The 26,291-nt window shown below is 42.0% G+C and overlaps 2 protein-coding genes across 2 annotated transcripts; both read left to right on the forward strand.

Annotated features, from left to right (window-relative positions):
* Nucleotides 1-14,945: 14,945 nt before the first annotated feature.
* LOC136529513 (large ribosomal subunit protein mL46-like) lies at nt 14,946-19,000 on the forward strand. Its single transcript, XM_066522583.1, has 6 exons — nt 14,946-15,219; nt 15,325-15,390; nt 16,955-17,029; nt 17,876-18,005; nt 18,158-18,277; nt 18,490-19,000. The coding sequence occupies exons 1-6, from the start codon at nt 15,017-15,019 to the stop codon at nt 18,637-18,639; spliced, it is 744 nt and encodes a 247-aa protein (XP_066378680.1). The 5' UTR covers nt 14,946-15,016; the 3' UTR covers nt 18,640-19,000.
* Nucleotides 19,001-19,179: 179 nt separating this feature from the next.
* On the forward strand, nt 19,180-24,084 carry LOC136529799 (uncharacterized membrane protein At3g27390-like). The gene is made up of 10 exons (XM_066522862.1): nt 19,180-19,542; nt 19,695-19,803; nt 19,914-20,106; nt 20,196-20,332; nt 22,120-22,408; nt 22,489-22,595; nt 22,733-22,901; nt 23,015-23,210; nt 23,332-23,572; nt 23,673-24,084. The coding sequence occupies exons 1-10, from the start codon at nt 19,449-19,451 to the stop codon at nt 23,902-23,904; spliced, it is 1,767 nt and encodes a 588-aa protein (XP_066378959.1). The 5' UTR covers nt 19,180-19,448; the 3' UTR covers nt 23,905-24,084.
* The last annotated feature ends 2,207 nt before the right edge of the window (nt 24,085-26,291 follow it).

Consider the following 26,291-nt stretch of genomic DNA (forward strand, 5'->3'; position numbering starts at 1 on the left):
GGAGGCGCGGGGCCGTGATGGCGGACCGGAAGGGCGCAGTCGCGGTGTCATGGCCTTGCGGGTACGGGGGTGTGCGGGCGACGGAGAGGATGAAACAGCAGCGATTCATAATCAGAAGAGAAGAAAAACACGGCGCTCCGTGACTCAGCAGCATATTCGTGCTGTCAGAGAAGGAAGACGCGATACTTCCACCTGACCTGAGTGACATTTTGACCGTGATGCGATTCACGAATTCTAACTAACCACATGATAACTGATGACAAGCATGCCTATCACGTAAACTGAACAACAGAAAAAAAAAAAACTTTTTTCTTTTCCCTTCTGAAATCGATCTGAATGTTCATATGTCGTTAACTGACAAGCATGACTATCACGTTAACTGTACATGGCGGCCAGCCAGCGCCGCCAGCCAGCCAAAAGCGCCCTGCACCAGCCAACCAACGTGAATGAAACGTTCCTAACAGCAGAAGGGCAAAAGGGGCATCTTAGGGACAAAATACATGTATTAAGATTCAAAAAGAGGTGAAATATACTTAATGTCATGGAAAACAAGAAGCCAACGTTTCAAGGGTCATTTTAACAAAGTCGACGATTTGAGTCCTATAATTACGAAGCGCGCTGTTTGGAGTCCTATAATTGCAATTTTCTCTTTTTTTGGGTTAATAAGTTTGGTTATATCAAGGGGGAATTCCCTGCGTGACGTAAAAAAAAATTGTAATGTCCTGTGTGTCTCTGGTAAAGTTCAGCGTCACTGCTCCAACTTTTTTATACCCTACATGCCATTGCCATTAGTTTGGGCTCTAACGTCGTCAAAGTGTGAAAAGTCAAAAATACCCTTAAGTATAAATATGTTATTAATTTTTTTTAGCATCTTAACGACTTTAAATGAAAAAACTCAAAACTAGAAAGTTGTAGATCTTATCGAGATCTATAATTTCCATATAAAAATTATCTTCATTTAGTTTTAAAAAAAAATATGATTTTTTCTAAAATATATTAATCATATCAAATCATATTTTTTTGCGGAATTAAATGAAGATAATTTTTATATAAAAATTATAGATATCGACGAGATCTACAACTTTCTAGTTTTGAGTTTTTCATTTGAAGTCGTTAAGATGCTCAAAAGAATTAATGATATATTTAGACTTAAGGGTATTTTTTACTTTTCACACCTACAGTTTGACGGCGTTAGAGCCCAAACTGACGGTAGTGGTATAGAGGGCACAAAAAAGTCGGGGCAGTGACGCTGAAGACTGCTGAACTTTTTCAGAGACATATAGGACATTGCGATCTTTTTTAATAATAAACAAGGAATTCCCCCTTATATTAATAAGTTTGTTAATGATGTAGATTCGTTAGTAAGAATAGACCAAAAGCTAGCAGGCTGCTCTTCATCGTTAACCAATTCCTATGTACCCCCTCTGTTCCAAATTACTACAGTATGTAGTATGAACTAATAAAGAAGGAAAAATATGAATTGCAAGACCAAAAGATGTACTTTTGTATTTATTTTGGATCCAATCCTAGTAGCACATTAGAGCCTCCGACATGTGACAAGTAAGTCTGTTGCAATGTTGCCCGCTGGTGCTGAATGCAAATTCTGAATGAACTGTAGTAATACGAATTGCATAAGCATCTCTTGCTATCTTCCGCAAAGTACGATAATGTGTTCCTCCAACCTTCTATCAATCTAATATTATATGTATTACCCTGGGTACTGATTATTATTCAGTACCTAGAGTATGTATTACCCTAGGTACTAATTATTATTCAGTACCTGAGTTCAAATGATCGAGCCAACTACGAGCGCTTCTGAAAGTTCTAGTTTGGTTTTGGTGAATTGATGAAACCCTAAGTGCTAACCTAGTTTATTAAGTAATCATGAGATAGGTAGCACATTCCAAGTGGTGAAGTAAATGAAGATCATGATATGATGATGGCGATACCATGGTGATGATCAAGTGCTTGGACTTGAAAAGAAGAAAGAGAAAACAAAAGGCTCAAGGCAAATGTATAAGTCGTAAGACCCATTTTATTTTAGTGATCGAAACACTTAGTGAGTGTGATCATATTTAGGATCAATAGTCGTACTATTAAGAGGGGTGAAACTCGTATCGAAATGCGTTTATCAAAGTGGCACTAGATGCTCTAACTCATTGCATATGCATTTAGGATCTAGTGGAGTGCTAACACCCTTAAAAACATTTTGTAAAAAATATGCTAACACATGTGCACAAGGTGATACACTTGATGGTTGACACATTTGAGTAAGGGTTAGAAACTTCACCGGCGGAGTGTCCACCCGTAGAGAGCGGACAGTCCGACAATGCCACCGGCGCCCTGTACAGTAAAGATAGGGTTTCACAGAGTCGGCCGGACGCTGGTCTCAACTAGACCGGCGCGTCCGGTCAGTGGAAGCAGTGAAGATGCTGGCGTTAGTCTTCGATCGAACACTGGGTCACTTTGTGACCGGACGCTGACGAGGTGCGTCTGGTTCTATTGACATGGAAGTGCACAGAAGGGTCAGTGAGTGATCGAACGCTGGGTGAGTCCGGTCAGGCGTGACCGGACGCATCCAGTCGCGAGTGGAGGCTTATTGGAAGTGACCAGACGCTAGGGTCTTGCATCCGGTTGTGATCCAACTAACGTGTCCGGTCGTAGCTGGAACCTTACTAGAAGTGACCAGACGCTGGGGTCCTGCGTCCGGTCGTGGCACTTGTGCTGCGTCCAGTCATCACTTAACCGTTGAGATCGGACGCTCAGTATTTAAAGAGCGGGATAACGTGGCAGCCATCCGTTGTCTAGACGCTGGCAGGGTGCATCCGGTCGATCTGACCGGAGCGTCCGGTCACCCTGTGTTGTGCCCAGTGAAGGGGTACAATGGTTCTATTTCATGGGGGCTTCTATTTAAGCCCCATGATCGGCTCTAGCTCAGTCTCTTGGCCATTTACATTGATATAGCAACCTTATGAGCTTAGCCAAAGCCCTCCCGCTCATCTTTATCATTGATTCAATATCTTTATGAGATTGAGAGTGAATCCAAGTGCATTGCTTGAGTGTTTACATCTAGAGGCACTTGGTGTTCGTGTTTCGCTGCGGGATTCGCTTGTTACTCTTGGTGGTTGTCGTCACCTAGACGGCTTGGAGCAGCAAGGATCGTCGAGCGGAGGTTGGTGATTGTTTCCGGCTTCGATCGTGATGATTGTGAGGGGTTCTTGACCTTTTCCCGGTAGAGAGCCAAAAGGTACTCTAGTAGATTGCTCGTAGCTTGTGTGATCCTCATCTTGTGTTGGTTTTGCGGCACCCTATTGAGGGTTTGGAGTGCGATATCAATTAGCGCATAAACCTCTAAGTGAGTGAATCGCCACAACAAGGACTAGCTTGTCGGTAAGCAAGTGAACCTCGGTGAAAATCATTGTGTCATCATTTGATTCCGATGTGATTGGTCTTCATTGGTATTCATTCTTGTGATTGATTGGCTCCTTCCTCGACATGGTGGTATAACCATCTTATTCACTCTCTTTACATTACCGCAAACTAGTTATCAAGCTCTTTAGTGTAGCTAGTTGTGAGAGCTTATTAGTTTGGTTAGTGTGGCTCTTTAGTTAGCTTTTGAGAGCGCACTAACTTAGTATAGTGACATAGCCATTGTGTGGATAAAAACTATATAAACTAGAATTGTGGTAGGTGACTTGTATTTTTAGTAGGCTAGCACAACACTTGCTTTGCCTTATAATTATCTAACCGGTTTGTTAAGTGTTGTTGTAGAAATTTTTAATAGGCTATTCACCCCCTCTAGCCATTAGGACCTTTCAAGTGGTATCGAAGCCGAGGTTACCATAATTTGAGGCTTAACAACCTTCGGTGTAAAAATAGCTCAAATCAACAACACCAAGAAGCCACTCCAATTTGATGGCTCAAATTATTCCTATTGAAAAGCTAAGATGACAACTTATATCAAGTCAATCAATAGGAAGGTTTGGAAGGTGGTAGAGACAAACATTGAGATTGAAGATGAAGAGGCTCCCACCGCTGCCAAAGAAATGCTACTCCAAAATAATGACATTGCTCTTAGTGCCATCCATGATGCTTTGGATGAGAGAACTTTTGAGCAAATCAAGAACATTGAGAGAGCTCATGAAGCATGGAAGAATTTGGAGGAATCATTTGAGGGCACTCAAGCCATGAAGGGTGCAAAGGCATACATTCTCAAAGAGAAGTTTACAAGCTTCAAGATAAAGGAGGGTGAGAGTGTGCCGGAGATGTTCCATAGGCTTCAAGTGCTTGTCAATGATCTTAAAGCACTTGAAGAAGAGGTGAAGGACAAGGACTTCTCCCACAAGTTCTTGAGATGATTGCCTTCAAGATTTGGCACATTGGTCACTATTCTAGTGGGGAGTGGTTTAGATACCATGACACCAAATCAAGTATTGGGAGATATAATAACCGATGATACATATAGAGATGATAATGAGAAGGAAGAAAAGAAAGAAAAGAAAGATGAGAAGAAGAAGAGCGTGGCATTCAAGGCCATATCATCCAAGGGCAAGGCAAAGCAAGATACATCAAGTTTAGATGATGGCTCATGGGATGATGATGATGATGAGAAGATGGCTCTCTTTGTCAAGAGATTTGGTAAGTTCATGATGAAGAAAGGCTACCATGCAAGAAGGAAGAAATCTTCATCCAAGAACAAGGAAGAGTTAAGAAGGTGCTTCAATTGTGGAAGCAAAGATCATCTAGTTGCTCAATGTCCATACAATAGTGACAAAGATGATGACAAGAAGAACAAGAAGAAGGACAAGAAGGAAAAGAAAGAGAAGAAAGACAAGATGACCTTCAAGAAGAAGGGTGGTTCATATGTGGTCACTTGGGATAGTGATGCTTCCTCAAGTGATGATGACAAGACCACCAAGAAGAAGGCACTTGCAAGCATTGCTATCAATGAGAAGTCTTCTCTCTTCGACACTCCATTATGCTTCATGGCTAAGGCCACTAAGGTACAAATTTATGATGATGAAAGTGATGAGGAACATAAAAATAAAAATGAAAATGAAAGTGATAGTGATGATGATGAATCTACTAAGGATGAACTATTTAACATGCTAGAAGATGCTAAAAACACTTTGATATTAAGAGAAGAGAATGCAAAAGCTTGGTAAGGAACTAAAAGCCCTTAAGCAAGCCTTTGATGAGCTCAATGCATCTCATAAGAGGCTAGAAGAAGCCCATGAGAAGCTTGGCAAGGCTCACAAAAAGCTTGAAAAGGCTCATTCCTTTTTGCTTGATGAGTAAAATAAAAAAGAAGCATGTTGAGACTTGCAATGTAGGCTTAACTTGTGACCTAATTGATGAATCATTATCTATGCCTATCTTTGTTGCTCCTACTAACCCTTCTTGTAGCACTTCTACTTCTACCTCATCTAGTAGTGATGGTTTCACTTGTGATGCTCACTAATGGTTGAGAATGAGACCCTCAAGAAGGAGGTCAATAAGCTCACTCACACCTTGGCTAAGGTCTATGGTGGTGAGGACCGCTTGCTTATGTGCTTCGGTAGCCAAAGAGCTTCTCTCTACAAAGAGGGATTGGGCTATAACCCTAAGAAAGGCAAGACAGTATTTGCTCCACACAAGACTAGTTTTATGAAGAACAATATGGTCGATTTTGCACGAGTTGCAAGTAAATTGGTCATAAAGAGCGTGAGCGCAAGAACAAGAGCAAAAATGCTAATGTATCCTCCATTAAGCTTGATTTTTTCTATATACTTACCAAGAGTGCAAATAGTGTAAAGGCTAAGTTCATTGGTAAACCATGGATGTGCTCAAAGAAGAAAGCTATTTGGGTACCAAAGAGCTTGGTCACTAACCTGCAAGGACCCAAACAAGTTTGGGTAATTAAAAAGAATTAATTTTCTTTTGTAGGTCAATTATAAAGCCGGAGGAAGGCATTAGGTTCTTGATAGTGGGTGCACTCAACACATGACCGGTGATGCAAGAATGTTCAACTCAATCAACACCAATAGCAATGATGCTTATGATAGTATCATATTTGGTGACAATAGCAAAGGCAAGGTCAAAGGTCTTAGTAAGATTACAATATTCAATGACATGAGCATATCCAATGTATTACTAGTAGAGAGCTTGAACTTCAATCTGCTATCCATGGCTCAATTATGTGATCTTGGATTCAAATGCATATTTAGGGTAGATGATGTAGAGATCATAAGTGTAGATGGTTCTAACTCGATCTTTAAGGACTTTAGATATGAGAATCTATACTTGGTTGATTTCAATGCTAGTGAAGCTAAATTATCTATATGTTTGGTCACTAAGACTAGCATGAGTTGGTTATGGCATAGAAGGCTTGGTCATATTAGAATGAAATAATTGAATAGATTGGTTAAGCATGACTTGGTTAGAGGCTTGAAAGATGTTGTGTTTGAAAAGGATAAGCTTTGTAGCTCTTGTTAAGCAGGCAAAACAAGTTGGAAACACCCATCCTAAGAAAAGCATGATGAGCACTAGTAAAACATTTGAGTTATTGCACATGGATTTATTTGGGCCAACACAATACACTAGTATTGGTGGTAACAAATATGACTTTGTGATAGTAGATGATTACACTAGATACACATGTGTATTCTTTATAGTGGACAAAAGTGACATGTTTGCAACGTTCAAATCATTTGTCAAAGGTATTCACAATGAGTTTGAAACAAACATCAAGAGAGTTAGAAGTGATAATGGTAGTGAGTTCAAGAACACTAGAATTCCTAGCGTTGTGTGGGCGCAGACGCATCGCGTCGCCCATCTTGGCGTTCTTGGTCAGCGTGCCCCAGCCTCTGAACCCACCGAGGGCTAGAGCCTAGCTTCCCCTACCCTAGCAAATCTAGCGCCTCGTACTGGCGCTCCTGGCGCCACTGGCTTGGCTAGGCAGCAGCGCCCTCCACGGCCCCCTACGACAGCGGTCCCTGGCCATAGCGTCCCTTCCCCTCCACGTGGTGGATCAGATCATGACTCGCCTTCCCAAGCCCTCTGGTGGTGGTCGTGGTAGCAGGGCCCCTCCCCTGCATTCGGTCGCGGCATGGCCATCCCACGCGGACGGTGCTCCCCTACGACAATAGTGGTCGTGACCCATCTCCCCTTCACCAACAGCGGCGTCGCCCCATATCCGCTTCACCCACGTGGTTGTGCCATCGTGGGGCCCCAACAACACCGTCCCCTGGCCCGTTCACCACGTCGGTGGCACCCACTAGGTTGTGATCTCCATCCCCATGGTGGCAGTGCCTCTGGGTGTGACGCATCACCATGAGCACAGTGCCGTGATGCCCCATGGCCTCGTCGACGGCGGAGGGCATTGCTAGGCCTTCCGAAGGTTCGTTTCATACATGGATTTGTTCTGATTTTTCTGAGGTATAAACCATCTCACACGCATGCAGCTTGCCATTATTAGGACCATGCAGGAGGGCATGGGAGAGTCAGCATGCAATCCATGAACATGCACAACTGACTTGAAGGTTCTCTAGGTTAATTAGTCCACACTTGCTATAACCAAACCAAAATGCATCAAATGTGCTCTTGCTTTTCAAGTGTCAGGCTCCTGGATTCTTTCTTTGTTATCATGCTCCAGCCACGTGTTTCTTTATTTGGTTTGACATAGATTTAGCAACAATGTCATTTTTCAGATCTATGATGACATGCATAGAAATAGATCAAGGAGACTATTTTGATCTTGTCACTTTATTCGTGGTCTTATGTACTTATGAGCTTAGTGAACTGGTTGTAATAATGAATCACACCTAAGGAGACACTCACCTAAGAAACTACCATGAATTTGATTCCTAGTAATTATTTTTGGTAGAACACATATTTTCACATTTAAAAAATTACCTAATCAATGTCGTGTGTCATTATGCGCAATAGCTGATAGGTATTGCCTCTTGTGCTAGTTAGATCAAGTTTCTCGTAAACAAGCATAAATTATTTTTCTTAACCACAGTTCCTTGCAACTGAACTGAATCTTCTAAGCTTAAGGAATATATTAGTTTTTTTTATCTCAGAAGAGCTAAAATGTTTGTTGCTACGACCTAATCAGCTACACAATGCAATATTCAAATGTCATCACGAAAATTTTATATGACAATTTGCTTTCACATAAACTCTCAGCTTATAAATAATGTTTGTCTGGATGTAATCTTAGACGGGAAGCTATATTGCAATATATTTTATTCTTCATTTGATGTGTTTTTTTAAAATTTCTTGTTAGGGTCCGGAGGCCGGAGTTTCCTAACGGTAAACTTCCTTTGCTTACCATATAAACCTATTTGCAGCACTAATATTTGTATTCATGATGAATTTTAACCATCACATCTCACTATTGAAATCACAATTCATATTTCCTATGTTCCTTCCTGTCGGGGACCAATACTAGGGTACTCGAAGAGGAGATAATGACCATCAATATCGATCCATCTGAGCAGTCAAGAGCGTGACTACAGCTCCAACCGACCCCTAGGGCCACAAGCTCCACCTCACCCAACCCTGAGGCCACAGGCTTTGCCTCGCCCAACCCCAAGGGCACATGCTCCGCCTCGCCCGACCCTTGGGTTTGTGCACCGCCTCGCCCGACCCCAAGGCCACGGGCTCCACCTTGCCCGACCCTTGGGTTTGCGCTTCGCCTCACCCGACCCCTGGGGGCGGGCTCCGCCTTGCCTGACCCTTGGGTTCGTGCTCCGCCTCGCCCGACCTCTAGGGGTGGGCGCTGCCTCGTACGACCCTTGGGTTCGTGCTCTGCCTTGCCCGACCTCTAGGGGCGGGATCCGCCTCGCTCGACCCTGAGGTCATGGGCTCCACCTCGCCTGATGAAGATCCACACCGCCGCCAACCACTCTAGGTCCAAGCGTATGGGTCTGGGTCAAAACTCTGACACCAAGGAAGAGACCCGCATGCCCCGATGTAACCTGTTGCCACGACGGGCCATACCTAAGGATTCACATCAGGAACAGCATTGGTTGTACCGGTGCTGTTCTGCCTAACCCCCGTATGAACGCTGATAGGCGCATCAGCTCACTACGATGCCCGCTGCGACGGAATGGAACGCCATAACCGGTAGATGATGCCTGCGCATGACGCTAGTGACGGACAGGGCCACGACATGGTGCTATTCTTGTTGACATCTATAGGGTCGACGAGACCCGCATGAAGGATAAGAAGAATCCGGCGATCCTGAAGGACTCCTTCTCTTTCTCGTTCTTCTCTTTTTCTCCGTTGTAACCTTGCTTTCCCTTGGCCTATAAAAAAGAAAGCAGGGCGTCCCATGAAGGGAATTCGATCCGACCCCGAACCGATCAGATCCAGATACACACAAGAGCAGCAACCGAGCTCTCAGCACCCTTTCACTCCTTTCACTAGAGACCTGGGACATGTCCCTCTCTCGCCTGTTTGTAACCCCTACTACAAACTTTCAGTGCTAGTAACACGAGCAGCAGCGGTGAACTGGACGTAGGGATTTTCTGCCCGAACCAGTATAAACCTCATGTCCTCTAATCACACCATCCGAGCCAAACGCGTAATACTAGAAATTTACTCGCCGGTGGTAACTCGAAACACCGACACTTCCCCAAATCATTATGAATAATTTGTCCTTAACTATAATCGTTCGTTTTCCCGAGCACTAATTGTTTTTTGCATCTATTATCAATTTCTTTGTTCCAAAAATAATTTTCCTACAAAAATATTTTTCCTCGTTTCAATTGTTTTGAGGTGGCCATGAGCATTATCTGCTATGCCTTCTCCTGTCCTGATGTGCTTCTACGCAAGCTCTATTCTTTGGTTGAGGACAATTTTGGACGTTGAGCCGAATCTTGACGGATTGTTGTGGAGAACTTGTTATTTGTTATCGATTCATGAAAAAAGGTGTGATTTCAGGTGCTCTCATTGTTGGATCATGTTAGTTTGGTCCTAAAATATTCCCTTAATTTGGATGATGTTGATGTCTAGTCTTTTTTGTGCCATCTGCAAAATGCTCTGCTTCCCTCGGTACTTCTGCCTTTTTCTTTTCAGTTTAGCTGTGCTTATTATTACCCCTTTTTTTTAACTTTCAGTCAACATTTGTGAGACCTGATCTCCTGTCCTGTTTCACTAATCTTTTTTTGCTTGTTTAATCTAATGAACTGCTACTCATATTGTTGTTTTTATCTTCTACCTATTGCCCACTTGAGAATGCTTTAGTACAAATATGAAATATGTTTCAGTAGGAACACTCGGTCCTGATATCCTGATCTCTATTTTTTTTGTGCGTCCAGAATAAAGAGCCGTAGATACTCACAACAGTGATTTGCTTTTTATTTGGTGATCCAGTTCACTAATCTTTCTTAGTTAAGTAAACATCTCCAAGTATCCCTCTTCATGAAATAGAAAATTTTTACTCCTTTCCTGTTCACTTCGTTCAATATTACATAGGAAAATAAAATACTTCTTGCACTTATAGCTATATACTAGAATTAATGCTTTTTGGTCAAATATAATTTTCTTGAGTAGTTGATGCATGAGCTTTTATCAACTCAACAAAGTACTCCTTGGGGTTTGACAAATGAATTTTTATGGTAGGAAATACATTTAGGTATGTTGCTTTTCACTTGTATTTCTTTAGCCGAGGCTGCTGTTTTTTATGGGTTTATATGGACTTAAAAGTACCGTGTGCATGGTCAGATTATGATCAGAAATCTAGGCGTGTTTGATTTTGATGTGTTTTCAGTTCAACTAAAACAGATTAGAATATATCAATTTCAGTAATAGTATCATTTCCCTATTTTAGATAAAGATTTATCTTATAGTTAGAATTGGCTACTAAGATATCTGGATATACTCTAGCTTTTTGTTAGCTCCCAAACATGGCTTAGTTAGAACTGAATTTATATATGTGCTCTCATATACAATAGATGTATACAATCTGATCAAATTATTTGGTTCTGTAACTGGTAATATCTTAGCACCTATCTCAAATAACCATGTTGTGTATGGGAACAACTAAGAACTAATTATGCTTCAATACTACTAGCTGAAACATTGTCGATGTATAGTAGTTCAAAAGCTGAAGTTAGCTGTTCAGGATACATGTCATCTTCGTTACAACTTTACCTTGGTTACACATAATTATTATCACCATCTATCCCAAATTATAGTTCGTTTTGGCTTTTCTAGTTTAGATACCTAGTTTTTGTTATGCACCTAGATATACGATATGTCTAGATACATAATAAAAATTGTGTTTCTAGAAAAGCCGAAACAACCTATAAATTAGAGCAGAGGGAGTAAGATTTATATGTGCAATAAGCTGATGCCTGGTTGTATAGCTTTAGTTGGCATGTAATGCATAAACAAAAGAGTAAATTATGCTGGATCTTCTTGTTGGAACATTTGTTTTTTAGTTTAGCTTGGTATATCTTGTTTTCCATGTTACGTTCAGAAAAAAATCTTGTTTTCCATGCAAATTGAGCGATTCTGTGGGCCGGTGTTTTCAAATTAAACCACAAACCACTCACATTTTCTTTGTGGCTTAAATAGGACGAAGGTCTACTGGGAGAAGCCTTGAACTTTGCCATGTGGAGCTCTCTCTGACCGATGCGCTGCCAACTTGACCACATATTCATTTTCCTTGATTAGTGTTGTAGCTTGAAGTAGCCGTGCACTTCCAACTTGCTGTTTATAGTAATGTAAATAAGCTTGGGCGCATATTCATATAGACCAGGCGTAATTTCTTTTACATACTACTTGGTGGATATGTGTGACGACTATATGTGTCTGCTAATGTTGAAACATTGCTGGCAAAAAAGTGCTATTATCGCCCTTTCCACACCGTAGAAAATAATTTAACAAATCGTGTATGGTGTCGTTCATAGAATAACGCAATAATCCCTACAGCCATGTATACAAACAAACAAGTATAACTTTGCCAAAGCACAATAATTATAGTCATACTGTTCAATCTCAAATCTTTATGATTGAGCACTTTCGAACAATAAAATTCCATATCCCTAACCACAAGTTTCATTTTTTTCGGTTCCTTCAGGAAATTAAATTATATTTTCATCCATACGGTAAAGGACATTCATGTTCCTAACATTGGCTTGTAAAAAAACCAAACCAGTAATCCCGATCTACATGTCATTAAAAAACGGATGGATAACAGCTAAAAAGCTGTCATCAGAAAATTCAAAAAATAAAAATCGACTGGATAACCAGACGCTGATCGTGGAGGCAGCATGTGCTGAAAAAACCGGCTCGTAGGTCGTCCGTAGGGGCGCGCGCTGCACAGTTGGGGGCACGAGGTGGATCGGACGGTGGGGTACCGAATAATATTCAGTACCCTGGTACCAACTAGCACTATATATATATATATATATATATATCCTCCATCGTGCACGGTTTTATCCTTCTGGATATTCTTTGGGATAATCTTCCATTTTTAGTAACTAGGCTCTGATACCACTTTCACTGGGAACTCAAACATATTCGAAATTCAAACTTAAAAACTTTGAGTTACTATTCATAGCACTATTCAAATTCAATGTTTACTATTCAAATTCGTGGCTACTATTCAAATTCCGAATATGAACAGTGCGCGAGCGCTCACCCAACCACTTTACTATTCAAGGCACGGGGCCTCTGCAAATATGGTGGGATATCGCTTTCGCGATTAGTTAAGCAAGTGCTTAGTGAATATGCTTATGCGGATTAATATTTCACAGGATCTTTTGCGGGCTGGCGAGACCAACAGTTCAGCCGGTCATGCGACTATGCTTATGACAGTCCTACTCGGCACTCACCGTATGCATCATTAGCTCGTTTTGGAACCAGGCTAACCCGGTCTTCTCCCTCGCTATCCACAGCCACACACACATGACTCAGGCTCTATCGTCTCCCTAGGTAGTTTCACCCGAAGGAAACACTTCTCTGCGCACACAGGGTTCTATACAAACGCCGCTATCAGGGCTAACACGAGAACAACACACACATATATTTCTCCTCTAGGGTCTCTAGCATAGAGACATCACCCCATATAAACGAGCTTAAAGGAAGGCATGTATTAGAACAGGAAAGCTTAATTCATTTCTATAGAGCAAGCTTACATACAGCTTTTTCTTTCGGAAAACCCTAAGCACTTAGCAAAAACCTTAGAGATTACCTTATAAGCGTAGGAAGATCACGGGGACCTCATTTATTCTATAATTTACAAAGGTGGAGTGATACAGCGATAGTGGATGATTACTACTAATGGTGGATGATCCTCAGAGTCCTTCTGAGGTCATGTCTTCATGGTGTATGTGTGAGTGGAGAGTTGGTGGAGTGGGTGGTGGATGAGAGTGCGTGTCTGAGGCTCGATGCTTGGCTCTTCGATGCGATGCTAGGTTCTTCCATTCGATGCTAGGTTCTTCGATGATCAATGCATGCGCCCGGCTTCTCGCTTTGTAGCACAAAGGGAGTGTCTTTCATGCTTATCGTTTGAAGGAGCTTTCGAGGCGAAGTCTTCAATTATTCCTTCTTGCTATTGCTTGGACAGCTGGACGGAGAATAGTTGTCCTGGCTACAGTAGAGTGACTGTATATTCCCTTTTGCGCTGTCCTCTGTCGCGCATGGTCTTATCCTTCTGGATATTCTTTGGTATAGTCTTCCACACCCGAATGATTGATGTTGCAAACATCAAATCAAGGATTCTGGCATGTAGTATTATATATTTTTATTTCCCCGGCCAAATTGTTGATAACACCTTATCAACATAGGTAACATATTTCTTATATCGAACATATGTATTTTTCCATCTAGTCCTCTAAGTAGCAATCTAGCTCAGATCTGAAGCTCATAGATGTTGGTTTAATATTTGCAACACGAGCACTGAGGGAAGACAAGAACTCTGAATTAGATATCGTCGCTGCTTTACTGGTACTGCTACCTACACCATCCTCCTCGGAATTACACTTAAGCATCAAATCACTCAAGCTCTCCTTCACTTTTGCAACCTCGTATTCACAATCTTCTCGGGTGGTACCAAGTAACACATCAAAGCAATGCTGCAGCAAGAAATGTTTGAATTGAGGATCAAGCAAAGTAGCAAGACCCATCAACCCTTGAATATCAGTCCAATATTTCTTAAACTTAGCTTCCATGTCAACTAACGCTTCTTCTATCAATGGATTGCCACAAGTTGACCACTCCTTAATGAAACTTTTAATCTCACAAATCTTATAAAAGAACATATTTGTTGTCACTGAGTCCGTTCTAGAAAACAATTCAGATATGTCTTTGAACAACTTAAGCCTTTCTACAACATCAATAGCAAATTTCCATTCTTCCTTGCTAGGGCAGCAATTATATTGCCTATCCACACAATTTGCTCTCATGAAAAAAAGCCTTGTATGGTAATGCAGTACTAAGCATTATGTAAGTTGACTTCCATCTTGTCCTGCAATCAAGGTCTATCTTCTTCTCAGTGGTGGCATTCACATACTTATCTATCTCATCAAACTTCTCTATTTTTTTTGGTGTTTCTCTCATAAAGTTTTTTTAGTTCTTATGTATAAACTGGTTGTAAACTTATAAGCCGCTTCTTTTTCTCTCCTTTCTTTTCTTTTCCACTTCAACATACAACTCTTTACTACACTTTCTCTGAAGCAGCTATCACGAATTTATGACACCTATTAATGCACATGTATCCAATGACGGAGATTTATAGTTTTGTTTCCCACTACCACTCCTGAATTTTATATATGCATGTAAAAATTTACTGTAGATGCCCATGATTGCTTGATGGTTCACCCCCAAGAAATCGGAAAAAGGGGAACGATGAATTAAAGAGAGTGGGAGCGCATTGTTGGGGGCTCCGGCCCGTAGAGACAAGGCCCACGAGGCTACGGTTTAGGCAGAGCCGCGGGTTGTTTCTTCGCCTTCTTCCCAGTTCCCTCCTCACACCGTTGCGGCGCGGCACCACCCCCGAACCCGACCGCCGCCCCCAGCCATGTTGTCCCGATTGCCGGCGACGGTGAGCCTTCTTCGCCGGTCGCTCCGGGAACCTCGCGGCTTCAACTCCTCCGCCTCCTCTCTGCTGGCTTCATCTAAAGAAATGGCTGACGGGAAGCTCGTGGCGTCGGTGCTGTTCGAGCGCCTCCCCGTCGTCATCCCCAAGATCCACCCTGTTGTCTACGCCTTCCAAGAATTCTCGTACGGCAGATCCGTTCATCCAGTTCGCTCTCTCCTTATATGATCTTGCTTCGTTTATGCTTATTTGGTTTTGCGTGGCTTTGGTTCGTTTCTCTGTTTAATTAGATTTCGGTGGAGGCAGCAGTATAGACGGCAATACCCCGAGGAGGTCCTTGTCAAGGCCGACGCAAGGTGATACCCCTCCCCCTCCCTTGTGTCATAGACTTATTTTTCCTAATTCACCGCCCCCACCACCCCATTCCTGGTTATTCCGATTTTGCTGTGAAGGTATGATAACAAATTCAGTTTTAAAATGGGATGTGATGAGTGCATTTTTGTTGTGCATAAGGACCATAGTCTTAAAATAACCCTTCCAAAATTGCGAGAAGAGAGAAAAAGAGTATGCTTTTGTGGTGCATTAGTACAGGGTCTTGATTGGTATTTAGAAAAAAGACATAGGCGGTGATAACTACTCCCTCCGTTCCAAATAGTAAGTCGTTTTGGCTTGTTTTAGATACATAGCTTTTACTAAATATCTAGACATAATGTATATGTAAGGACAAGCTATCCACCTAGAAAAGCCATAACAACTTACAATTTAGAACGGAGGGAGTATTACATATACTATGCAACTAACTTACTGAGTGTTTTGGCAATTGTCAATAAAATGCAAATGTATTTTCAAATTCTAGCATCAAGAATGGAGGGAGTGGGAGTGGAAATGGGAGTGTGTGATGCTCTGTGTACGAGCCCTATGTTTATGTTTGAATTAGCTTATTATGCATTTAGACCATATGCTATGTTTGGATTTGAATTTGGAAATTGTGGATTTAAAATGAACGGCCGATTAGACCGGCTATGTTGTATGGAGCAGAATGTTGGCCTACAAAGATTCGACATGTTCAACAACTGAGTGTTGCAGAAATGCGTATGTTGCGATGGATTTGCGGTCACACAAGAATAGACCGAGTTCGGAACGATGATATACGTGATCGCCTAGAGGTAGCACCAATTGAAGAAAAACTTGTCCAACATCGGTTGAGGTGGTTTGACCATGTCCAAAGGTCCAGAGGCACCAGTGCATTGTGGAGTCCTAAGCCAAGCTAATAATATGAGGAGAGTTAGAGGAAGACCGAAATTGACATTGGGGGAGGCAATAAAAAGAGATTTGAAAGCTTGGGATATACCTAGAGATCTATGTTTGAATATGAGTACTTGGAAAGTAGCTATTGAAGTGCCTAAACCGTGACTTGGGGTTCTTGGTGGGTTTCAACTCTAGCCTACCCCAACTTGCTTGGGACTGAAAGGCTATGTTGTTGTTGTTGTAGAAACATAATAATTTCTCCTATAATCCTGAAACTGATATTGGGGCAGCCTTAATACCACGACCGGTAGTGGTAGACGAACAATTCTACTAATACTAAAATAGGACCAAAACGTAAAAAGGTACCCATGTTGGGTCACACTTAGGGAAATTACAAATAGACTCATGATAGATGATAGACATCATGAGCTCTATACTTAAATGTAGAACATACTAGATTGGAACTTGATTAAAAAGATGAAGTGATAAATAAACTTAGACATGTCTTCATTACATTACATGAATCGGGTCACTACATGTTTTACTATAAGCTATGACTCCTCTCGGGCTCTGATATATGGAAGTTTTACTACGGCCTTCTCAGTTTTATCCCTTTGAGTTACCCTTTTTTATCTGGGTGTGAAAAATATCCTAACTCTTTTCTTTCTGTAGGGGTAAGGGTGATTATCATATTGATTATGTGCCTGCTCCAAGAATTACGGAGGCTGACAAAACAAATGACCGGAAGTAAGTTTTGCACCTCCATGTCTTATTAGTTTCTATATGGTTCTTCTGAGCAAAGACTGGCATGTCTTAAGGTTATTGTTTGTATCCATACACTCAGGTGTCCTGCATGTCTCTAATTACTATGATAACTAGTTGAACTGCAGATGTGATTGTGCAATGAAATTACATGTCTCTAATTAAAATATAGCTTCCATTTGTTAGGCAACCATAACACCCAAAACATCATTAAATACGCGTTGCAATTTGGTCATGAAATAATCTAGGTCGCTCTTATTCTTTCGATTTGTGGAGGGAGTTTCTACCCCTGAAAGCTATGGATTTCTCCCATTCTCTAGCAATTCATTGGTGCTTCCCTGTTCTGCTTCTTACAGTGGTACACAACTACACACATTATAATTGATTTTGATTTACAATCTTCAAATATGTGTATTGCTTTAGTTGTATAATTGATTTTGATTTACAATCTTCAAATATGTGTATTGCTTTAGTTGTACTTGGCTAGTTGCCTATCATGACCTATGCTACAGCAACTTTTATAGCTCCATATGGTTCACAGTACAAGCTGTCGAAGTCTTAAGCTACTTTTGTTTTGAGGGCAAGTAATACAGATCTCAACAGGCTATTCACGATCGTTACAATGTGTCTGCTCTTGTTAGAAGCTAAAATGGAGAGCATCATTGGATGGGTTCATAGCTAAAACATTCATTGATGTTATTCTCTGTGTCTGCTCAAAGATGACTGCAATAGGCATTAAGTTGAATATATTTTATGAATTAGTTCCATGTCATTTCTTAGCTCTTAAGTACTGCGCTGTCCAAGCCCCTACTAAACCATTGTTTTATGTAGGTCTTTACAACGAGCTCTTGATAATAAACTTTATCTCCTGCTGTATGGAAACGCTTACGGGGCTCCTGATGGAAAACCTGTATGGCATTTTCCGGAAAAAGTATACGAAAATGAAGAAACTATGCGACTGGTATGCAGTTCTGCAATTTTACGAATGAAAAACTGTCAATTAATTCATGATGTAGTCTGCTTTCAGTTTCTTTTGCCTACATCACATCCTTAAATGCACAACTGATTTGAAGAAGTTATCTGTGGTTTCTTATATACTGGCTTCTGTTTCAGTGTGCCGTGGCTGCATTAAAATCTGTTCTTGGGGGAGTTGACCATACATACTTTGTTGGCAATGCTCCAATGGCTCATATGGCAGTTGAACAAACGGATTCAAGTGTTTCACCATTCAAGGTGCCTAATTCATTTGACCAATTGATGAAAGCTCTTTGCAATACATTGTAGTTCCTTGCGTGTTGTAAGGAAATTAGTTCACTAATATCCTTGCCATGTTTCCTCATCGCTTGTCAACACTGGCTTTTGCGTTTCTGCTTAGGCTTTGTATGCTAGGAAGATCTGTTCGTTGGCAATTCTCTGTATCATTAATCCTGTTATGCTTTTCGCAGCGTTTCTTTTTCAAGTCACAAGTGGTTGGCACAACGAAATACCATATTGGAAAATGCAAGGACTTCGCGTGGGTGACTAAAGACGAGCTGCTGGAGTATTTTCCTGAGAACAAGGATTTCTTCAACAAGATGATCATCCACATTAGATAGCTCTGTTGTAATCAGGCCATGGGCTATTACCATTTTGTTTCTTGACTGGTGTACAAGTTTAGCGCCACTATTTTATCGTCACGAGCAGCATTGGCAGGAAACCACCAGTGCGGGCAGTTGATGACACATGGCCATTTTGCCTTTCTTTCCTTGGGCTGATCATGTATCAATGTTTGGCACTATGACATTGCTGTAGCATGTAGTCCTCTCCTAGCTGCTGTATGTTCACATGACGTATTATCAGTTTGTTGTCCATGGGGAAAAAATAATTAGCATGGTGACATTTGATTCCCCTGCTTTGTTATCCTTCATCCTGGTCAATGTTTGTGGAATCTGTAGCTCTGGACCCGGCACTCGGGGAATTCTGGCAACGCTCCTGATAGCATTTCATTCAGGTTATTCTGCATCCTGAATAAAAAATCAAGTATGTTCTTCTGATTTGTTAGAAGGTCATGATTTCCTCCCTCTAATCTATTGTGATGCCATGCACATCTCTAGGGAGTGGGCCCACACCGTCGTGTATACGCCGTGGCCCGTGGCTCATGCAGACCAACACGTGGCGAGTCCCAAAGCACACCGCCTCTGATTCTCACATGCCGATGAACACCTTCGTCTTGCAGGCGTCCAAGTCCCTTTTCTCTTCTGTTCTTCCCGCTGCTGCTAGCCTGTTACAGAGGCTTCCGGCTTCGCTGCCAGAGCAGGGCAGGGCACAACAAGAAGACTACACATACGAGCAGCAGAGTTTTGAGCTCGTGATACTGACCTGCGAGGCGAGGCGATTGGTTAGGACCTAGGCCTCGCTCTGATCCATGCAGGTCCCTGCGGGTTTCCTCGGCAAGCTCTGGAGCTTCGTGTCCTTCGTGCCCTTCTTCATCCTCCTCCTGCTCCTGGGATCCATCAAAGGTAACAGCAGCAGCACAGATTGGCCACGGCTTTTATTTATGAATTGTCTCTGTGTGGATGATTTCATTTGTAGTATTGTGCTCAGTGTTAACGATTGTCCATGTCATGTGTGGTTCAGGCAGATGCAAATGATTCACTCTTCTTTTCTGCAGCTGTCCTAGTCGGTCCGGTTACGGCTTCCATCGTATTCTTTGGGAGCTCTGCGGTTATTATTGGTCTCTGGCCTGCGCATTTCATCTGGACATACTACTGTGTTCTTAAGTACGGTAACTTCCTCTACATTGGCAAGTTTTGTGTGATTTCCTTGCCTCTCATCTGTATCCTGATTAATTAAATGAATGTGATCATTTCTGTTAGTTCTGGTTTTGCAGAACCGAAAGGATCGGGCTGGAGTTGAAGATTCTTATTGGAACACTGTTACCATTACCGCTGCTTCTCTTGCCCGGGCTTGCTATTGTTGGGAGTCTTCTGGGTGGTATAGGCTATGGAGTTTTTGTACCTCTTATGGTGACCTTTGAGGCTGTTGGCGAGGGTGTCACTGACAAGCTCACTCATTGTTTTATGGTATGGTTGTGCCTTTTAGGTTCAGATTCTTTCCTTTGATCGGGTAAGAGTCGTGTAATAATTCTATTGACATCATCTCATTGCTGTAGGATGGAACTGTAAGCACAATAGCTGGAGCTTGCACGGTTGTCCGTGATGTCACCGATTTCTGCTTCCACTCGTACTTCTCTTTCATGGATGATCTTATTGAGAAAATGGGGGACGATGAAGCCCCTCTTGACATCAAGTATGTTTTGAACTTACATTTTCCCTCTCCCAGTAATCAAGACCAGCTATTGAGCATATTACATCTTTTTTCAGAACCAATGCTAATCATGCATATATCTTCAACCGATATTGAACTTCAAAACATACACCCTAATAAGCATACTTATACTTCCTCAGATCATAAATATAAGTCTGTTTAGGTTTGTCCTAAGTCAATCTATTTCTTTTCGAAAGGACGGGAAGAACTTTATTGTAGTTTTATTATAAGAAGAGAATTGACCCAGTTTATAAGGAGCCTAAAACCTTAAAAGAAACAAACACCTACCCTGCTCAGGAGGGAGCAGAACACCACTGACCAATGGAGTAACACTCCCCGCCAACTACTACTCAACAACTTGCTCAGGAATGACTACTAAAACATGACTAAAAAAAAAAACTAAAGCAGCAAAACTTTTGAGAAGAGATGACCCCACAACAGCTCTAGAGCAACAACGTGTATCATTAATAGCCCAACATACTGAAAACGACCCCGGGGAAAAAAAAACAGAACCTTCATCCTGGTCAATGTTTCCGACCAAAGATATTTCAGGAGGGACCATGTAATGGGGATATTGGGGCCTTGTGCAAACTGATGTGTACCTCTCCAGGCCACTGCATGTCATCACATAGCAGCAACCAGGGTTCTTCTGAGTTCTGACCAGATCACTAGGGTCTATTGGCCTTACACTATGACAGATCCTTATAGTCAGTTCCACAGCCTTGGATGCTCTTCCGCATTCCATGTTCAACCAAAATCATTGATGCTTCCATCTTCATCTTGGAAAAGGGCTGTTTGAAATGCTGTGCAAAATGATTGAACAGATCAGAACCCATATTCTTGGAGAAAGGTGACAATTCACCTAATCTCTTCTGTTAGAGAATTCTTGTGCCCACTGGATAGTATCTTTGCCTTAAGTTCTTGGCTTTTATCAGCTAGCTGACTACTCTTTCGTTGATTACTTTGTGTTCCCTGTGGGTGATGCAGCTAGTAATGGTACTGATAGTGTAGTTGTGATGCTAACGAGGAATTGATCTTATCCTTGTATATCTAAAAAAAATCACTCGTTGTAGCAGTACAGCTGGATTTAGTGCCGCCAGATTGCATCACCGATACAGTTGCTGCATTGGTGGTGATTTTGTCAATCTGCATTTCCACTTCAGCTGCCAGTGAAAAAGTGGCGGAGCGTGGGGACTAAATAAGCGGGGGCCAAATTGTTCAATAAGATCATAGTTGAAATGCATCATATTGTGCCATATGTCAATTATCAAGTCTATCAAATTATTAAGCGTAGCAAAATACGTTTTCTCTTTACTTTCCATTTGTTGAACCTGTTTTCACATTGAATGCACCATGAGGCTCCGCCAGTGCAGTGAAGGGCTGTAAACCAGACTGTGTAGTTGTTTGTTCAATGCTTAGTTCATGGTCCTCCACTGAAGCAGGCTTAGGGTTCACAAATCCAGCCGGGTGCTGGTGCATTGGTGTGGACATTAACTCCTGTGACAAGTTGGTTCCTTCGCTACCATGGTGTACAGAACATCATCCATTAGTCTCCAAGGACGGTGTAGGCCAAACCCTTTTTCGTCTTAACTAAAAGTATATTGTATTAAATGAAACAATTATATACATTATAAAGTTTTTTCATTAAGAATCTAGTAATCTCAATATTTTGTTGCCAATCTACATAAATTTTGGACATTTATGACCGGAGGTAAGATCAAATCATGTGTGCAGTTTTGTTACTAACATTATACGGTGCTTTGATGTAGGTTGTCTTACCTACCACGAAGCATGCTCGTTGCCTTCATCGCTGTTCCAGTGGATGTGCTGATGATAAGTGCAGTGGCTTTGTGGAAAAGCCCCTGCATGTTGTTGAAAGGATGGCAAAGGTTATGTGAGGATCTAGTTGGAAGGGAAGGGCCATTTTTAGAAACTGTATGTGTGCCTTTTGCTGGTTTGGCCATTATACTATGGCCACTTGCTGTGATTGGGGGGTTACTAGCTTCGTTTTTCAGCAGCTTCTTTTTCGGTTTTCGTGCAGGACTGATTGCTTATCAGGTCTGTCTAGTATTTCCTCTGATGAAACAAGAATACACATGAAGTAAGCTGTACTCATATGCTTTTACAATTATGCACAGGAGGCTTCTTTACAAATGGGACTTGCATACATGATTTCAGCAGTAGCAATTTTTGATGAGTACACCAATGATTTGCTTTACCTAAGAGAAGGATCATGCCTTCCAAGGTATGTTTCGATGTATATTTCATATTTCCATTACATTTAGCAGTTACCTTCTACAATTTGTTTATCACTTGCATGCCATTTCTTCCATGTGCATAGATTATTTCTTCAATTTGTCAGTAAGCCACTTTTGACAGCAGGCCCAAATACCTGAAAGCAGATATCAGGAAGTGTGAAACTGGCAAGGAAGGGCACAAGCTTACGACTGAACCTGAAGAGAGGCAACAAAATGACCATCATAAGCATAGAAGGGTGTTGTATCCATCAAAGAAATTCATGCAAACAGTCCAGCGACTAAGACCGATTCAAGTATGCAAATCTCTCTTAATCATGCCTCTCTCTTAATCATGCCTGATCTATATCTCTGTTCTAGCAACTAAGATTTAATAGCCTCTCTTTTTTTTCACTTATAAACTCCATAGATATGGGATTGGTTCTTCCGTTCCTGTGAGATCAATGGAAGGATATTACTGAGCGAGGGCCTGATAACTGCCGAAGATATGGAGGAATATATCACCAAAGGAAAATGCAAGAAGTTAGGCGTTAAATTACCTACCTGGTGTCTCTTTCAGTGTCTGTTACGATCTGCAAATTCTGATTCGGACGGTTTGCTCATATGTATGATTCTGTACCCAACATGTGAACGAATGTCCACTTCAAAACCTAACAATATGATTCAGTGTGCACTGTCCCTGTTTCATCTTTTTGTTTCACCAACATAGCTCGTATGTTCATGTAGCTGATAATGTCGAAGTGACAAACTTCAACTGGCCTAAAGATAGAGTATTTGACTGGTTGCTCGGGCCACTTCTGGTCATCAAGGATCAAATGAGGAAACTGGAGATCACTGGAGACGAGGAGATGTGCTTGAGGAAGCTGATCATGACAAACAAGAACGAGAAGCCATCTGACTGGGATGCTTCCGGTTTCCCGTCAGACGACAATATAAAGAGAGGTCAGCTGCAAGCGATAATCAGAAGGTACAATCGTACAAGCGCACCCTTATTTCCACATGCTGTACTTTCAACAATAAATAAACCTGAAGCAACTCCAAGTAACAAACCCATCTATTCATAATAGGTTGCAAGGGATTGTGGCCAACATGTCCCGAGTACCGAGTTTCAGGAGGCGCTTCATCAACCTGGTGAAGGCAATGTATCTAGAGGCGATCGAAGCAGGAGCTATCGACGGATCGCGTGACATCAAACGCAAAGTTAAGGCAGATGTTGGTACTGAAAGATTCGGTGACAGAGGTGCGGAGGATATTGCCGGTTCATCAACTCAACCTCAATCGAACATTGACATGGTGTGATAGTGTACTAGTGTAGTGTGCACAAGATATTTTGAACACTCCTCAGCCTCACTCCCGTGAGCCTTGATTTAGGATCGCTGTATCTCTCTAGTATATACGGTTTATTGTGGAAAGAAACTTGTTAATGGCATGTTTAAGGGATCAAGGATTCAAGGCACGACCTCTGTGGGATGTGGTTGATGTAGTTTATTTGTATTATTGTCTCCAATAGCAGTTCTCCTGTTCACTCTTGCCGGAGTCATTTCCGCACCTCATTTATCATTTATAAAACTTATTAACTCTCAAGTATAAGGGCCTTTAGAAAAAAACTCCCAAGCAAACGATGATGGTTTAAAAAAAAAGTCTGACGCTTGTCTTTGTTTCACGCTGGTGGCTTTGTACTTTAGGCCCTATTTATTTCAGCTTCTTGGGTTCCAAAAGCCAAAAAAACTCCCACGAGCCAAAAGCCAAAACAGAAACACAAAGTTCCTTATCTTCATCGTGTGTTTGATGGCGTTTGATCCAATGAATTATATTTGGAGCACTTGGATCAATGGACCCACCTTCAACCACTATATATATATGTGTGTGGGTACTCCCTCACTCTAAAGACACCAAGGACAGATTCTATACCTATGTGAAGCCCTACTCTAGTGATAGCATAGAAAATAAAGAGAGAGTGAGGACAATGTGAAGGATTGACGGGCTTGTCGGCATCTTCTTCAGTTGTACCTTGATGAATGTGGGCTTATTTATAAATAAGCATACATGATTGTTTATCGTAATTAATCCCTAGATCTGTTAAGTAATTAATTGAGTTGTTAGCTGGTTCAACTCTTATCGAGTGCTTTAGTCAATTTTGTTGGGATCTAGATCAGAGTAGTAAATATATTATAGACACGTGGTGTATAGGTGGTTTGTTTTGTGGTAATTAGAAGGTGGTGACAACCGTGTTTGATCTCTATATTCCACCACGTTAGATCAAGTTCTTAAATTGTTGGTCCTTCCCTTGTAGGAGCCTTAGTGCCCTTCTCACTCCTTTCCACTGCTAATTTTCATATAGTGATCCGAAGTAAAAAACCTTTGTATCTACCTTACCTTTCTGGTTATCATAACCATAGAAATCCTCTACCCAATCTATACCCTTGTTTCATCCTAGGACAAACCTACACCTTTGTTAGACCACTTTACATTCTCCATGGAATTTGATACTCTTAAATATTTCCAGGCGAAAGCTACATTGATAGTTCTGCGTTTGCGGTTTTATCTGTTTGTCAATGTTGATATCAACAGACGACAACGACGACAACAATGCAGGATGGCAGCGGTGGTAGCTATGTTGGTGGGCTTAGGCGCACTAGCGAGTATTTTTTATATCTTTTGTGATTCATTTTCAAAGACGAGCATTGTCGGTGTTTCGAATAAACACCAACTAGTAAATTTATATTTGTTGCGCGTTAGGCTCGGATGGTGTACTAAAGGACACAAGGTTTATACTGGTTCGGGCAGAATATCCCTACGTCCAGTTTGCTGCTGCTCGTGTTATTAGCACTAAAAAAGGTTTGTAGTAGGGGGTACAAATGATCGAGAGAGGGACATGTCCCAAGTCTCTGATGGAAAGGTCGAAAGGATGCCAAGAGCTCGGTTGCTACTTGGCTGTGTGTTGTGTGACGTGTTGTGTCTGAAATCAATCCGTCCCCTTAGTGGGGTGCCCTGCCCTCCCTTTTATAGACCAAGGGAGAGCAGGGATTATAGATGGGAGAAAGAGGAAAAATCAGAGGTAGAGAAGGTCCTTCGAAGGTGCCGAGTCTTTCTTTTCCCTTGAGCCTGCCCTGCTGACATGGCAAACAGTGCTAGGGATAGCACGCTCGCTGATCCTCATAGGGCCATGCTCTAGCTTCGTTCAGCAAGTGGTTACGTCCCATCCTACTCCGGTGGATGGTGCGGCGTGCCACGGTGCCGAGCTGTGACCCTACGGGGAGCAGACGGGGAAGTGACCATACACCCGTTACTGTAGATGATGTGAGTTCCCTTCTGAATTGTAGTGGTTGTTGTATGCTTATGTCAGGATCCACGCCCGAGGGCTGATGGCAGCGTCCACAACACTGTAAGACAAAAGTCGGCGCCTACAACACTGTTCAGGCTCTGTCATGCCTGGAATGGCTTCAAGCGCCCGTCCTGTCATATCCTGACAGTACTTGCCCGCAGGCGTGCAGGATATGGTCCTCGGTACTGCGGTTGACTCGAATGTCCTGTCTTACCATGTGCTCGTCATTATGAAGGAGCAGGGTGCAGATGTTGGGCGAGGCAGAGCCAGCCCTCGGACGTCGGGCGAGGCGGAGCCCAACCCTTGGGGGTCGGGCGAGGTGGAGCTACGATGTCGAGCGAGGCAGAGCCCTGCCCTTGGA

Source organism: Miscanthus floridulus, chromosome 19 (genome assembly GCF_019320115.1).
Source record: "Miscanthus floridulus cultivar M001 chromosome 19, ASM1932011v1, whole genome shotgun sequence".
Classification (NCBI taxonomy): Eukaryota; Viridiplantae; Streptophyta; class Magnoliopsida; order Poales; family Poaceae; genus Miscanthus; species Miscanthus floridulus.

What these genes read in the sequence shown, in the direction of transcription:
- LOC136529799 (XM_066522862.1), top strand. Translation starts at nt 19,449, where the DNA reads ATGCAGGTCCCTGCGGGTTTCCTCGGCAAGCTCTGGAGCTTCGTGTCC. An exon ending in GCTCCTGGGATCCATCAAAG is followed by an intron (nt 19,543 to 19,694) that starts GTAACAGCAGCA and finishes TCTTTTCTGCAG; the next exon opens with CTGTCCTAGTCGGTCCGGTT. An exon ending in AGCTCACTCATTGTTTTATG is followed by an intron (nt 20,107 to 20,195) that starts GTATGGTTGTGC and finishes TCATTGCTGTAG; the next exon opens with GATGGAACTGTAAGCACAAT.
- LOC136529513 (XM_066522583.1), top strand. Translation starts at nt 15,017, where the DNA reads ATGTTGTCCCGATTGCCGGCGACGGTGAGCCTTCTTCGCCGGTCGCTC. An exon ending in GACAAAACAAATGACCGGAA is followed by an intron (nt 17,030 to 17,875) that starts GTAAGTTTTGCA and finishes TGTTTTATGTAG; the next exon opens with GTCTTTACAACGAGCTCTTG. An exon ending in CAAGTGTTTCACCATTCAAG is followed by an intron (nt 18,278 to 18,489) that starts GTGCCTAATTCA and finishes TGCTTTTCGCAG; the next exon opens with CGTTTCTTTTTCAAGTCACA.